Source organism: Gopherus evgoodei, chromosome 12, assembly GCF_007399415.2.
Source record: "Gopherus evgoodei ecotype Sinaloan lineage chromosome 12, rGopEvg1_v1.p, whole genome shotgun sequence".
NCBI lineage: Eukaryota > Metazoa > Chordata > Testudines > Testudinidae > Gopherus > Gopherus evgoodei.
The window spans coordinates 2960071-2976960 of NC_044333.1; the positions used below are offsets into that span (position 1 = coordinate 2960071).

At 46.4% G+C, this 16890-nt stretch overlaps 1 protein-coding gene across 3 annotated transcripts in view; it reads right to left on the reverse strand.

The window, feature by feature from the left end:
• Positions 1–15142, reverse strand: part of GOT2 (glutamic-oxaloacetic transaminase 2) — a 29352-nt gene extending 14210 nt beyond the window's left edge. The window contains exon 1 of one of the 3 annotated variants that reach the window (XM_030581709.1): positions 14981–15142. In XM_030581709.1, the coding sequence (XP_030437569.1) occupies positions 14981–15066 (86 nt within the window). In that variant the 5' untranslated portion in view covers positions 15067–15142. Of the gene's footprint in view, positions 1–11120; positions 11204–14200; positions 14447–14980 lie in introns of those variants that run through there. The other 2 variants (XM_030581711.1, XM_030581710.1) reach the window with 2 other exon arrangements.
• Positions 15143–16890: the final 1748 nt, after the last annotated feature.

Here is a 16890-nt window from a genome sequence, read left to right on the forward strand (position 1 = left end):
CTTCTCGTGTCTTGTTTACAACACACCTGTTAATGCATCCCAGAATCACGTTTGCTTTTTTTGCAACAGTATCACACTGTTGACTCATATTAAGCTTGTGGTCCACTATGACCCCTAGATCTCTTTCTGCCATAACTCCTTCCTAGACAGTCTCTTCCCATTCTGTATGTGTGAAACTGATTGTTCCTTCCTAAGTGGAGCACTTTGCATTTATCTTTATTGAACTTCATCCTGTTTACCTCAGACCATTTCTCCAACTTGTCCAGATCATTTTGAATTTTGACCCTGTCCTCCAAAGCAGTTGCAATCCCTCCCAGTTTGGTATCGTCCGCAAACTTAATAAGCGTACTTTCTATGCCAACATCTAAATCGTTGATGAAGATATTGAACAGAACCGGTCCCAAAACAGACCCCTGCGGAACCCCACTTGTTATACCTTTCCAGCAGGATTGGGAGCCATTAACAACTACTCTCTGAGTACGGTTATCCAGGCAGTTATGCACCCACCTTATAGTAGCCCCATCTAAATTGTACTTTCCTAGCTTATCTATAAGAATATCATGCGAGACCGTATCAAATGCCTTACTAAAGTCTAGGTATATCACATCCACCGCTTCTCCCTTATCCACAAGGCTCGTTATCCTATCAAAGAATGCTATCAGATTAGTTTGACACGATTTGTTCTTTACAAATCCATGCTGGCTATTCCCTATTACCTTACCACCTTTCAAGTGTTTGCAGATGATTTCTTTGATTACCTGCTCCATTATCTTCCCTGGCACAGAAGTTAAACTAACTGGTCTGTAGTTTCCTGGGTTGTTTTTATTTCCCTTTTTATAGATGGGCACTATATTTGCCCCCTTCCAGTCTTCTGGAATCTCCCCCGTCTCCCATGATTTCCCAAAGATAATAGCTAGAGGCTCAGATACCTCTTCCATTAACTCCTTGAGTATTCTAGGATGCATTTCCTCAGGCCCTGGTGACTTGCAGGCATCTAACTTTTCTAAGTGATTTTTTACTTGCTCTTTCCTTATTTTCTCTTCTAAACCTACCCTCTTCCCGTAAGCATTCACTATACTAGACATTCCTTCAGACTTCTCAGTGAAGACCGAAACAAAGAAGTCATTAAGCATCTCTGCCATTTCCAAGTCTCCCGTTACTGTTACCCCCTCCTCATTGAGCAGTGGGCCTACCCTGTCCTTAGTCTTCCTCTTGCTTCTAATGTATTGATAAAAAGTCTTCTTGTTTCCCTTTATTCCCATAGCTAGTTTGAGTTCATTTTGTGCCTTTGCTTGTCTAATCTTGCCTCTGCATTCCTGTGTTATTTGCCTATATTCATCCTTCATGATCTGACCTAGTTTCCATTTTTTATATGACGCCTTTTTATTTTGTAGGTCACGCAAGATCTCAAGGGTAAGCCAAGGTGGTCTTTTGCCACATTTTCTATCTTTCCTAACCATCGGAATAACTTGCTTTTGGGCCCTTAATAGCGTCCCTTTGAAAAACTGCCAACTTTCCTCAGCTGTTTTTCCCCTCAGTCTTAATTCCCATGGGACCTTACCTATCAGCTCTCTGAGCTTACCAAAATCCACCTTCCTGAAATCCATTGTCTCTATTCTGCTGTACTCCCTTCTACCTTTCCTTAGAATTGCAAATTCTATGATTTCATGATCACTTTCACCCAAGCTTCCTTCTACTTTCAAATTCTCAACAAGTTCCTCCCTATTTGTTAAAATCAAGTCTAGAACAGCTTCCCCCCTAGTAGCTTTTTCAACTTTCTGAAATAAAAAGTTGTCTGCAATGCAGTCCAGGAACTTACTGGATAGTCTGTGCCCCGCGGTGTTATTTTCCCAACATATATCTGGGTAGTTGAAGTTCCCCATCACCACCAAATCTTGGGCTTTGGATTATTTTGTTAGTTGTTTGAAAAAAGCCTCATCCACCTCTTCCGCCTGATTAGGTGGCCTGTAGTAGACTCCCAGCACGACATCACCCGTGTTTTTTACCCCTTTTAGCCTAACCCAGAGACTCTCCACCCTTCCGTCTCCTATGTCCATCTCCACCTCAGTCCAAGTGTGTACATTTTTAATATATAAGGCAACACCTCCTCCCTTTTTCCCCTGTCTATCCTTCCTGAGCAAACTATACCCATCCACACCAACATTCCAGTCGTGTGTATTATCCCACCAAGTTTCAGTAATGCCAATAATGTCATAGTTATATTTATTTATTAGCACTTCCAGTTCTTCCTGCTTATTACCCATACTTCTTGCATTTGTATAAAGGCATCTAAGATACTGGTTTGATCTTGCCTCCCAGCTCATGATTTTATATACCTCTATCATATCCCCCCTTAGTCTCCTCTTTTCCAAGCTGAAGAGTTCTAGCCTCTTTAATCTCTCCTCATATGGGACCCTCTCCAAACCCCTAATCACCTTAGTTGCCCTTCTCTGAACCTTTTCTAGTGCCAGTATATCTTTTTTGAGATGAGGAGACCATATCTGTATGCAGTATTTGAGATGTGGGCGTACCATCGATTTATATAAGGCCAATAATATATTCTCAGTCTTATTCTCCATCCCCTTTTTAATGATTCCTAACATACTGCTTGCTTTTTTGACCACCTCTGCATACTGCGTGGACATCTTCAGAAAACTATCCACGATGACTCCAAGGTCTTTTTCCTGATTAGTTGTGGCTAAATTAACCCCCCCCCCCATCATATTGTATGTAGAGTTGGGGTTATTTTTTCCAATGTGCATTATTCTACATTTATCCACAGTAAATTTCATTTGCCATTTTGTTGCCCAATCACTTAGTTTTGTCAGATCTTTTTGAAGTTCGTCACAGTCTGCTTTGGCCTTAACTATCTTGAGCAGCTTAGTATCATCTGCAAACTTTGCCACCTCACTGTTTACCCGTTTCTCCAGATCATTTATGAATAAGTTGAATAGGATTGGTCCTAGGACTGATCCTTGGGGAACACCAGTAGTTACCCCTCTGCATTCTGAGAATTTACCTTTTATTCCTACCCTTTGTTCCCGGTCTTTTAACCAGTTCTCAGTCCATCAAAGGACCTTCCCTTTTATCCCATGACAGTTTAATTTACATAAGAGCCTTTGGTGAGGAACCTTGTCAAAAGCTTTCTGGAAATCCAAGTACACTATGTCCACTAGATCCTCTATGTCCACGTTTGTTGACCCCTTCAAAGAACTCTAATAGATTAGTAAGACATAATTTCCCTTTACAGAAACCATGTTGACTGTTGCTCAACAGTTTGTTTTTCTGTGTGTCTGACAATTTTATTCTTCACTATTGTTTCCACTAATTTGCCCAGTACCGACGTTAGATTTACCGGTCTGTAATTGCCGGGATCACCTCTAGAGCCCTTTTAAAATATTGGCATTGCATTAGCTATCTTCCAGTCATTGGGTACCAAAGCTGATTTAAAGGACAGGTTACAAACCTTAGTTAATAGTTCCGCAACTTCACATTTGAGTTCTTTCAGAACTCTTGGGTGAATGCCATCTGGTCCCGGCGACTTGTTAATATTGAGTTTATCAATTAATTCCAAAACCTCCTCTAGTGACACTTCAATATGTGACAATTCCTCAGATTTCTCATCTACAAAAGCCAGCTCAGGTTTGGGAATCTCCCTAACATCCTCAGCTGTGAAGACTGAAGCAAAGAATTCATTTAGTTTCTCCACAATGACTTTATCATCTTTAAGTGCTCCTTTTGCATCTTGATCATCAAGGGGCCCCACTGGTTGTTTAGCAGGCTTCCTGCTTCTGATGTACTTAAAAAACATTTTATTACTTTTGGAGTTTTTGGCTAGCCTTTCTTCAAACTCCTCTTTGGCGTTTTTTATTACATTCTTGCACTTAATTTGCCTCCCTAGGATTTGACTTCCACTTTTTAAAGGAAGTCTTTATCTGTCACTGCTTCTTTTACCTGGTTAAGTCAAGTCACGGTGGCTCTTCTTTTAGTTCTTTTACTTTGTGTCTTAATTAGGGGTATACACTGAAGTTGGGCCTCTATTATGGTGTCTTTAAAAAGCGCCCAGGCAGCTTGCAGTGATTTCACTTGAGTCACTGTACTTTTTAACTTCTGTTTAACTAACCCCCTCATTTTTGCATATTTCCCCCTTTTGAAATTAAATGCCACAGTGATGGGCTGTTGAGATGTTCATCCCACCACAGGGATGTTGAATGCTATTGTATTATGGTCACTATTTCCAAGCAGTCCTGTTATAGTTATCTCTTGGACCAGCAGCTCCTGCGCTCCACTCAGGATTAAATCTAGAGTTGCCTCTCCCCTTGTGGGTTCCCGTACCAGCTGCTCCATGAAGCAGTCATTTAAAGTATCAAGAAATTTTATCTCTGCATTTTGTCCTGAAGTGAAATGCTCCCAGTAAATATGGGGATAATTGAAAACCACCGCTATTATTGGGTTCTTAATTCTGATAGCATTTCATCATCACTATCACTGTCCTGGTCAGGTGGTCGATAATAGATCCCTAATGTTATATTCTTATTAGAGCATGAAATTTCTATCCACAGCGACTCTACGGAACATGTGGATTCACTTAAGATTTTTACTTCATTTGAGTCTACATTTTCTTTCACATAGAGTGCCACTCTCGCCCCCAACCCCCGGCACAACCTGTTCTTTCCTTCTGATATATTTTGTACCCCGGAATGATTGTGTCCCATTGATTGTCCTCAGTCCACCAGGTTTCTGTGATGCCTGTTATATCAATATCCTCCTTTATCATGAGGCACTCTAGTTCACCCATCTTATTATTTAGACTTCTAGCATTTGCGTACAAGCACTTTAAAAACTTGTCCCTGTTTATTTGTCTGCCCTTTTCTGATGTGCCAGATTCTTTTTTACGTGACTGTTTATCATCTGATCCGGCCCTTACATTATCCTCGTTCGTCCTTTGTTCCCGACTATAACCTGGAGATTCTCTATCATCAGACTCTCCCCTAAGAGAAGTCTGTGTCCAATCCACATGGTCCGCTGCAGCAAATCGGCTTTCCCCCATCTCGGAGTTTAAAAACTGCTCTACAGCCTTTTTAATGTTTACTGCCAGCAGTCTGGTTCCACTTTGGTTTAGGTGGAGCCCATCTCTCCTGTATAGGCTCCCCCCATCCAAAAAGTTTCCCCAATTCCTAATGAATGTAAACCCCTCCTCTCTACACCATCATCTCATCCACACATTGAGACTCTGAAGCTCTGCCTGCCTACCTGGCCCTGTGTGTGGAACTGGGAGCATTTCTGAGAATGCCACCATAGAGGTCCTGGATTTCAGTCTCTTCCCTAGCAGCCTAAATTTGGCCTCCAGGACATCTCTCCTACCCTTCCCTACGTCACTGGTACCTACATGTACCACGACCACCACCTCCTCCCCAGCACTACACATAAGTCTGTCTAGATGCCTCAGGAGATCCGCAACCTTCGCACCAGGATATGATTAAGGTCTATAAAATCATGACAAGTTTGGAGAAAGTAAATAAGGAAATATTATTTACTCCTTCTCATAACACAAGAATTAGGAGTCACCAAATGAAATTAATAGAGGGTAGGATTAAAGACAAACAAAAGTAAGTATTTCTTCACACACTGCACAGTCAACCCGTGGAACAATGTGCCAGAGGATGTTGTGAAGACCAAGACTATAAATAGATAAGTTCATCAACGGCTATTAGCCAGGATGGGCAGCAATGCAAAACCATGCTCTGAAATGTCTCTAGCCTCTGTTTGCCAGAAGCTGGAAATGGGCGCCAGGGGATGGATCACTTGATTACCTACTCTGTCCATTCCATCTGAAGCACCTGGCATTGGGCAATGTCAGAGGATAGGATACTGGGCTAGATGGTTTGACCCAGTATGGCCATTCTTATGTAACGGAGTTTGAAACTTTAGCAAGAGTTGGGTGCCTAACTCCCGTGGGTCTCTTTGAGAGTCCCAGTCTAAATCGCTGGTGTTGTTCAAATGCAAATTGTGACACCATCTCAAGGTAAGCTGCAATGACCCTCTGCTCCGGCACAGCGCAGGCAGATATGGCATTAGAGCCGCTGCACCAATGTCAAGCGTCCTCTGAGGGAAAAGCCAGCTTCTCTGTTGTAACTGAAAGGATTCTGTATGACTGCAGCACTGCACTTCACCAGGGCATTTCCAAGCCAGCCAGCTGGTGCAAGATTATTGGGTGACCTGAAACAAGCGACAATTTCAGTCTAGAAGCTGTGTCTCTCTAGTTGTGCATGTAGCTTAATCGAAAGACTATCCTCAGCCTCTCCCCTCCAGACCAAGAACTTTTATGGTGGCAGAGGCTAGAACAGACAAAAAACACAGATGCATTGTTTACGCTCCCCTAGATACATCTTTAGCATTGTTCTGTGATTCAGGCAGGGAACATTCCTACTTCTTCTTACACAGTGCCTAGCATACAAACTGGGAAAAGTCCTAATAGGTCTTAGGAATATTGTGTAAAGTAAAACAACAATAGAGATAAGTCACAGCTCCAAAGGCATTAAGACAGCCCTCAGCTGGGGGGAGAATTCATCTAGCTGGCTCCATTCCAGCTAAGCCTGAGATCAAGGGGAGACTTAATCCCTTAAAGGTCCTAGAAGTGAGGGGGGAGAGGAGGGTGCGAGTTGAGATAGTCTTTTTCAGTGACACATCCTGGCCAGCCTGACAGTGTCAAAGACAGAGGGATCAGGCTGTTTCCCCCAACTAAGAGATGGGGACTAAGCCTAACCCACCTGGGCTAACAATAAACACACTAAGATTAGGGAAGGGAGTATGTGTGCAGGCCTGTTATTTTAAATGAACTTCTCAAAGCACTGTGTACCTTTTTGGGAAAAAAAGGGTCATGCTTCATTTTGAAGACACTGTTCCTGTACCACTGCAAACATAGCAAAGAATCCTGTGGCACCTTATAGACTAACAGACGTTTTGGAGCACGAGCTTTCGTGGGTGAATACCCACTTCGCCAGATGCATCTGAGGAATTGGGTATTCACCAACGAAAGCTCATGCTCCAAAGCGCCTGTTAGTCTATAAGGTGCCACAGGATTCTTTGCTGCTTTTACAGATCCAGACTAACACGGCTACCCCTCTGATACTTGACTGCAAACATATGCTGCCACAGGCTCCCGAAAGGAAACCCTGGCAGGATCTGAGCACTCCAGTTAGACCAGCTGAATTAGTCATGGTTCATATATAGGGGCTGGAACCCAAGTCCTGATTTGAGAGAGGGCAAACTGGAGAAGGCCTGATCCCTCAGATGAGACAGGGGTGCAACGAGCCCTGTAACCGCCGCTCCTAGCACAGAGTCAAAATCCTAATCACAGCTGAAAGAAGTGGGCTGTTGCCCACGAAGGCTTATGCTCAAATAAATTTGTTCCTCTCTAAGGTGCCACAAGGACCTCTCATTCTTTTTGCTGATACAGACTACCATGGCTACCACTGAAACCTGATCACGGCTGCTGGACATTACTGTAATGTAAAGGTTTGGCTACACTTGCGAGTTACAGTGCAATAAAGGAGCCCCGGGTGCACTAACTCACTCCCTGTCCACACTGGCAAGGCACATTGGGCGCTCTGACTCCGTGGCTGCAGTGCTGCTGGTTCTCCACCTCGGTGAGAGGAATAACGTTTGCTGTGCCTTGGCTACAATGCCTGGGTGTCAGTGTGAATGAGGTGTTGCGTTACTGCGCTCTGATTGGCCTCCGGAAACATCCCATAATCCCTTAAGTCAAGTGGCCACTTTTGTCATTGTTTTGCACTCCTGTAGGAATGCAGAAATGCCCTTTCAAAGCTCTGTTTCTGACAGCCGGCATGCAAGCCGTTACTGTGGAATGCTGGGGGGGGGGGAAGGGGGAAGGTCTGCTGCTGTCTGAAATTACAAGACAGCATGCTGACATGCTCTCAGCCCCCCAAAATCCCACTCTCACCCCCCACACATACACACAACACACTCCCTGTCACACTCCACCACCACCCCCATTTGAAAAGCACATTGCAGTCACTTGCATGCTGGGATAGCTGCCCATAATGCACCACTTCCCACACCACTGCAAGTGCAGCAAATGTGGCCACACAGTGTGGACAGACTGCAGCGCTTTCCCTGCTGCGCTCTGCGAAGGTGGGTTTAACTCACAGTGCTCTACATCTGCATGTGCAGCCATTCCCTCAGTGTTTGAATAAAGAGTGCAGACTCTCAGAATAAGCACAGACCATGTGAATTTAGAAACACTTCTCAACTCAGTACAATTACATTTTGCCCACAGAACTGCTTTGACTGGGTGTGGTATGCAAAAATTCACATTCCACTGTGGAGAACTAAAGCTTTCTACAGCATTGAGTTCAAATGTGTTACACCACCTTCACCGTCCTGAATGACATAAAAGACACTGACCCACACTCACTTCTCCTTGATCAGGTGCAAGATAAGAAGTCAGTTTGCTGGCACAATCCCTTTTGTCCGGTGAATTATGATTTCAGGGTTTGATGGTCCAATCCTGCCCTCTACACCAAAGCACGGAGTTCTGTTTTCTTTCAGTGGGAGCTTTGCTCCCTGAAGAGTGCAGAACGAGTGCCTCAGAGAGCCCCCAGGGCTATTTTTTCTAGTGACCTGCTTTTATCTGTCCTACTGTCACTCCAAGGAAGAGGGAAAGCCCTCTTAATGTCAAGGACACAGACAGGCTATAAAAAGAAACCTTGTTATTTCTGTTGGGCCACAGCTAATGCACAGCTGCACTCAACGTCTGCAGGCGGTAGAGGTGAGACAGAGAATGAGGCCTGGAATTTTTAACCAGCACCCTCAATTTGCTGAGCAGGTACAGTTTTAATGAGGGTTCCCATTGTGAACAGCAGGATTATTAAGGAGAATACCTCATGCAGCTCTGAGCCACATGTATCTTCACCCCCTACTGTAGAATCAAGCCGTTTGGGAAGTTTCTGACAGAATGTGACAAGTGACAGGAGATTACCACTGACAGGCAGTGAGGTCATGGATAGGGTGCTGCATGGGGACTCAAGAGATCTGGGTTCTTTTCTTGCTCTGCCACTGACCTATGATACATTGGGCCAGTCACATCTCCTCTGTGCCTCCATTTCCTATCTCACCATTTGTCTTGTCTATTTAGATTGCAAGGTCTTTGCAAGGGACTTTTACTGTGTGTGTATATAGCACCTAACACGATGGAACCCAATCTCAGTTGGGCCCTCTGGCCACTACTATAATATAAATAGTTGCCTAGACAGTCTATTTTTACGTGGCACTCATCACCATCGTAATTCCCTAATAAAGTCCATTTCTCTATTGCTACTGGGAGGAGCATCTTGAAAGGATGTGAAGATGTGTGTCAGCACAAGCCTTAGGGTCCTTAATTGGTTTTAAAATGGACAATATTTTGTTTTGGAATTTATGGACAGTTGATTATAGAAGCTGTTTATATTTGAAGTGCAGTATCAGCTGAGGGAGGAGGAGGAATCAATCAATCATGTTTTGGATATTCATCCTCAGTTCATCTGCTTTAAAAGGTGTGTACGAGCAGCCAGAGCTTTTAAAGCTACTTTAAGTTAAGTAGAATATCGTTTTGTGTTCCTTCAGAAGTCACTGTCTCTGCAAATAACTGGTAACCGCTCTGAACATGGTTTGTGGTGTTTCCATGTTACAAGAGAGCCATAAAAAGATGATCTGTACACTAGTGAACCTCCTGCAACACACACACACACACATACACACACACACTCCCTACCAATTTTTTAGGTACTTAGATTGAGCTGCAAAAGTGAAGGCTACTTTTGCTGGACCCTTGTAATTACATGTGAGATGGTGAAAGTCCTTTGTATTTTTACAGTGTCTTTCATTCAAGCAGCTTAAAGTGCTTTATGTATTAAGATCCCATACTTGGAAACGCTTAAGCAGGTCAGCTACATGAGGTAGTCCCATTTAGTTCACTAAGAACTGCTTAGTGCCTGATCCTGCAGACTAACCCTCAACACTCCTGTGAGTTAATTACTTTCATTCCAAGCCTGTTTTCACTGGCTCCAGATTAGGTTTAGGGCTGATGATTTTCATGTCATTCTCAGCCAAGACATGAGTTTTGGGGTGAAGGCAGAAGAAAGTTTCTTCCACTGTTTATCGTTTATTGAATTTGGAAAGAGGGATATGATTCAGCTATTTAAAAAAGAGAAATGAGTTATTTAAATGCAAAAAAGAATCCTCCCAAAAACCCAAAAACAAACCCAACTAACTGGCAGTTTCCTTTCAGAGTCCAGATTTTGCTTTTTTCAAGGAGAAATGTCTGCTTTGCTTTCTAGAGGTGGCTGAAAACAGAAGTGAAATATGTAATCTTCTTTGTCAGTTTCAGTGCACATCATGTGCTGTTATCTAACCAACTCTGGATAGCCCCATATTTAAAAGCAAACCCACTTACAGGGAGTTTTTGAACTCATCAGCCTCAAGAGGGGTCCAAGGCTCAAGATATCAGCAAGCTCCTCTACTTTGGCGGTAACTCACATCTAATATTTTAATATGTTATCTATGCACTGCACCATGTCAAGTTTCCGAAAATTAAGAAAAGACAATGTTAGACATGCATTAAGGTAGAAATTTTAAATTGCTCAACACTTCAACCTCCATTCCAGCACTAGCTGCATTTCTATTGACCCTGAAATGCCTTGGAATCCTTCAAGATGAAAGCAGATGTCAGATGTTACAAGTTCTTAAGAAATTGTGAATACCACCAGAGATGCAAACTGTAAAGTGAAGAGTTGTCTTCAGTCACCAAACTGTCTCTAACATAAGCATCTTCTCTGGGCCACAGCAGCCTCAGGAGTGGAGTTTGCTGACAGAGTCAGCAAAGCCTGGGTTCAGAAAGTACATTTAGATTTCAGTAATTAAATATACAGAAACTCACAGAAGTCTCTAAGAGGGCCATTCCCCATCTCTGAAGAGAGTCCTGTGAATATACAGCTACATTGAGCAATACAAACATCTAGACTACACTCAGTTGCATAATCCTTGTCAACAAGAACCCCAAAGAGGATAGGCGGAACAAAGGTCACCCTACTTCAGCAACCAACTGTGATTAGAACGTTCACCTGCTCAGCTGCCACTGTTCCCCAGTGGCTACGACAAGCCTTTCAGCCACTGAACCTGAAGAATTCATTCCTTCAATCAGCTGCAGCGAGTGCTTCTCCTGTCAGGGATATTTTAATAACTAGCTAAAGTCCAGTCATACGACAAGATGTAATAAATAAATGGAATGTCTGATGCAATTATTCTGCATATTAAGTTGATTTTATATTTCAGGCCCATTTGTTTTGCACCTCTCAATCTATACACCAGTTTTAGAGATGCTATTCCTTGCTAATAATAACTGTAACATAATCAAATGCCATTTGAAAAAGTAGTGAAAGGAGGGAAACCAAAGACTGCTAATCCCTACCTGACATCACTAATAGCTTTGATAAGGAGAGTTGCATAAAACAATGTTTGCAGTACGAAACCTCAATGGCCTTCTGGTCATGACAGCTTGTAACTAGTTAATAAATTAACAGGGAGAAAGGTGCATATCTGATATCTGCAGATCATAAATTTTTCAAATGGCATCTGGCACATCCAGCTCATTCCAAGAGGAAAAGACTTTTTAATAGCTAGCCACATGGATAACAAAGAGAATATTAAAAAGCAGAGCTCAGTATAACCACCCTCCCCATGTCCCTTCTGCTTAGTTTGGAGTCTAGTTAATTAGAGGCCTGCTCCACTGCATGTAATACCTGCACACAAGAGCAGCATAAAATGCCAATTTCTCTCTTCAGGGTACCAGGAAATGCTGTTTTTGACACTCTTCCTCAAGCCCTATCAAGGATGACACTATACAAATAGTAGTAAGCAGTACAACACTAGTGTTTCTTTTGTGTCCTCAAAGAGCCCGGTGAGGAAGCTTTGCTTTGCCACACTGACAAGAGCCCCAGAACACCAAGCAGTGACCAGAAAATGAAGATTCCTTGAGAGCAGTGACTCCCCTCTCAAGGTCTGAGTGTGCTGCCTCTTAACTGCTTTGAGTCCAAGCTTCTGGTGCCCCAGGATGATCAGGTATCCAGCTCAGTGACCCCCACTTGGCAGCATAAAATGCCATCATTAGATCAAGTATTAGGGGGTAGATGTGTTAGTCTATATCCACAAAAAACAACAAAAGCTTATGCCCAAATAAATCTGTTAGTCTTTAAGGTGCCACCGGACTCCCTGTTATTTTCATCATTAGATCAGCATATGCTTTTATTTTAAGTGACAATCTGAAAAATTTCATACTATGGAAAGAGATCTGGTTACATCTCATATCCTTACTATGTGTCTGTTTCCTAAGAGGTGTTGTTGTCTAGTGAAATCACAGAACAGGGACCGCTCAGTTTCTTAGCCTGACTCACCGTCTATTGGGCAATTCATTTACCCTGTCTGCCTCAGTTTCCTTACCATTTACATGTATTGTTAATGGGACTCAACCTTTTTTAAGTCACTTCTGTCTATGGTGACCAGACATCCTGTTTTTAAAGGGACAGTCCTGTATTTAAGCCCTCCTACAGGTGTCCAGACTTCTTCTTATAAATGGGAAAATTCTGTCATGTCCCCCCACCCCCAAACAGTACTGGTGGGTCCTGCTGCTGGGGGTGGGAGTGCAAAGCTGGTGGCAGGTGGACGAAGATGCAGCATAGAGACAGACGCTCCCCTGGCTGGTCCTTCAGAACAGCCCCATTGTGTGCTGGCTCTTGGCCAGCAGGGCCCCATCCCCTGACCCATTTCTGGCCGACATTGGCTGCGCGCTGTGAACTGGGGCGGCTGGTGAGTGCTGGCAAGTGCCAGACGGTGGCTGGTTACGTGTCGCCTCTGCTGCCCATCCACTGACCCTATATGAGCTCTCCCTCTTGCTGTCCTCTCCCTGCTTTGCCCCCTCTACCCACATTCCCACTGCTTCTCGATATCCCACCCCAGTGGGGCACATTTCACTCCCATTGCTGTGTGGTGAACCAGCCCCTGGTCGGAGCTCTGAGCTCATTAACAGCCGGCCGGCAGGCTCCTTCCTTCCCCCATTGCCTCTGGAGGGCTGGGGCCCTGGGAAAGCCCCAAACACTCCACCTGGCCACTGGCCAGGAGGAGCCAAGCCCTGCATGTGACAAAGCCCCGCAGAGTGCTTGCACGGGAAAGCCTCTGACCCTCAGCTAAGTTCTGGAGTTAGTGGGTGGGGGAGAGAGGGGGAAGGAGAAAGAAGCGATTTCCAGCCTGTTCATGCCCTGAACCCACAGGCTCCACAGCAGCCCTCCAGGAAGGAGCTTATCATTCTCTTCACACACAACCTGCTTCTGGATCCTGCCCTCAAGGAGCATGGGCTGCACTGTTCCCTAGGCACCCTCCCCTGCTGAGCCACCTCTCTGGCCAGGTTCACTGAAGCCCCTGCAGTCAGGTTTCCCGGACCCTGCACAGTGCAGCCTTAGGGCTTAACCCCTTCCTGCCCGTGCTGTAGCCAGAGGCGGCTGGGTTATGTTGGTGGCCAGCACCAGCCTGGAGACATTAGCTGCCTTTCTACACTGTGTGGGAAGGAAGGGACAAGCTACTTCCAGCCACACAAAGGAAAGAGATGAGCTCTGTAAAGACACAGGCCAGGTCATCCCTCCCCCCCCACCCCCATGCAGCTGGAAGCAGCTCCCATCCCTTCCCTCCTGCACAGTGCTAAAAAGATGCTGCTGGCCACATTCTGTTGTGAACCTTGGCAGAAATCTGAGGAGGGGGGCATGTGACACTGTGTCCATCCCAAGGCCCAGCCAGGCATGGAAGGCGGAGAGCGCTGGGTAAGTCAGTGACCCCCTGTGTGAGAGGGGAATGTGTGTGTCACCTCTCCCAGTGTGTGCATGCGGGGTGGGGGGGGGGATGTGTGCCCGTATGAACCCTAAAGCCTTAAAGATAAGAAGGTAAATAAAAACACAACTATGCATGATTTCTTTTTAACTGGGGCTCAGTCAACTTGGTGTTAATTTGAACGTGTGTACTGCACAGCTCAGACTGACTGTCACTGAACTTGCTTGAATAAGTAATTTTACCAGGCGCCCAGTATTCAGCACAGGAAAATATGGTCACCCTACTTCTGTCTGAACTTCCCTCTGTTCTTGCTACATGCAACACCTACCAGTCACTGTAACTGAGATGAGACACAAAATGACCCCGTTCACCCCCGGTGCCTGGACTCTGCACAGCTCACGCCACTTGCCCCAGGCAGGTTTCACGATCTCCCCGCCCATCTGAGCGGCTATTTTCACACGTCCCAGGCAGATGCGGGCGCAGCCCCAGGCAGGCTCAGGGCCCGGTTCTAACTCGCTCTAAGCGCCGCCGCCGCCAGGGTGACCCCACGGAAGGGGAGGCGGCGATCAAAGCCCTGGGCTCAGTGGCGGAGGCTGCAGCGCTGCGAGCCGCCCCCGGCAGCGGCTCTGGCCCGTGCCCGGGCTCCCGGCCCTGCGCGCGGGGGTGTCTGTGCCGGGGGGGCGGGGCCGCCCGGGCACCCGGCCCGGGAATGGGGGGACGCGGCCCCTCCGCCCTCTAAAGCCGCCCCTCAAGGGCACGCGCGCAAGCACCGGCAGCTCGCGGCAGCCAATCACCGCGGCGGACGAGCACCACGCGCGCGTCACCCCAGCCAACCCCAGATGCCTCTTCCGACTCGGCCATCACCGGCACTGCCAGCTCGGTCCGCTACGGGCCGCGCCGAGGGACACGCTCCCTCGTAAGGCGAAGCAGTCATGGGGGAGGGGAAGCACTTCAGTGTGACCGGCCGGGCTGCACCCCAGCACCCCGCCGAGCGCAGACACCCCCCAGCGCCTCCCAAACCAGGCGCGCGGCCCTGCCCGCCTCGGCGGGTTCGCGCTCCCAGGCTGCAGGGTGCGAGGCGGGCCTGTCCGCTCCGGGCCCCCGTTACCTGGCTCTGGCCGCGCCGGGGGCCAGGCAGAGGTGGCGCTGGGCCGCGGCGGAGAGCAGGAGCCGGGCGGGCTGCAGCAGGGCCATGGCTGCGGCGGGAGCTGACGGGGACTGAGCGCTGCTGCCGCAGTAGCGTCTTCCAGCGCCCTCCGCGGCAATGTGCTACCTGGGCTGTACTGAGCATGCTCAGTACATCTGCCGGCGCCGCCCCACGCCGCGCTGAGGAGAGGCCTCGCGCGGCCCGCGGAGAGGTGCAGGGCGAGCCCCTGCGCACGCGAGCGCCCTCGGGGGGCCAGGCGGGCTGTCTGCAGGCTGTCCCGCCCGGCTGCGGCTGGGTCCTAGCTCCCTCGGCTTACGGCGGGCGGAGTGGCGCTGCGGGCACGTCGGTGTCTCGCCCATAATTTACAGCAGGTGGAAATGGTGTCTGAATATTATTGCAGATCTGTCCCCCCCACTGTGCCTCAGTTTCCCCATGTGTAAAATGAGGATAATATTTACCTCCCTCTGTAAAGCACTTTTCTGTCTGCTGATGAAAAGTGCTACACACGACTAGGTATTATTACAACAGGTGAGTAAAGTGAAAACAAGCAAGAGTGACGTTTCCAAGGCCAGGCTGCCTAACCATTCAGTAGCAACACAATTTCCTAACAAAACCACTATAGATTAGTAAAACCAATAGCATTTCCACTGCTCTGTGTTACTGTTCACTGTTTGTGTAAATTGTTCACTTTTTGCACTTCCATGGCCTTCCAACAACAAAATGAGACTAGCCAGTTTCATGTTTGTACGGTGAGCATCTAATTACTTCACTGCCTGCTTCTCCCATGCTAGCAAAACGCATGCCTGGGTTGTAAAACTCAGCCTGGTGATGTTTGAATCCATACACCCTTCTCTTGGATTGTTGTCCCTTTGTGCATTGGAATGTGAAGTGTGTTGGCTGCAGTGCATCATAGAACATCAGGGTCGGAAGGAACCTCAGGAGGTCATCTAATCCAACCCCCTGCTCAAAGCAGGACCAATCCCCAGACAGATTTTTGCTCTAGATCCCTAAATGGCCCCCTCAAGGATTGAACGGACAACCCTGGGTTTAGCAAGCCAATCCCTTGTTTGTTTGTCTTGTTTAAGTGTAGGTTGTAGTCTGTTAGGCAGAGTAATGTGATTTATCTTTGGGCCTGTAAATCCTTACTTGTGAGAAATCTTTACTCATGCAAGTAATTCATGTAAATGATGGAACTACTTGAATGCACAAGACCTCTCACATAAATATGGACCTTTGCTGTAGCTTGCAGTGCCTCAAGTGACCTTTACATAGTAAATAAGAGGATCAATGGAGCAGCAATACCCCAGACCACACTCAGTCCAAGTCACATTCCATCTCCCAACATCTCCTGCATGCTTTAGCACAGACAGCTCTATGTGGAACAGTTACACAGTCCCTGTGTGTGGCCCCAGCAGCCAGTCTCCATTGCTTGTACTGCAGATCTGCCTCTGTTCTACTGCCTGGGAGCCACCACACACACAGAGGTGGCTGTGGAGTGTTCCCTTGGTTCAGGCAGCTGTTAGGGTGACAGTGGTGGAATATATCTGTGTCTCCTGCTGAATTTCATTTTGTTTCATTAATAGATATTTTGCACTTCAATTGCTTTGAATAGTGTGACCATATTTCCTTATGATGAATACAGGACATCTGGTAAAATTACTCGTATTCAAGCGAGTTCAACGGCAATCAATCAGAACTGTGCAGTACACACATTCAAATTAACACCAAGTTGACTGATCCTCTGTTAAAAATAAATACTGTGTAGCTGGATTCTTTTTATTTACTATCTTTAAGGCTTTAGGGTTCACATGAGAAAACACTTCCCCCTGCACACACCCCAACCCACGCTCCCATACACATCTCTCACACAG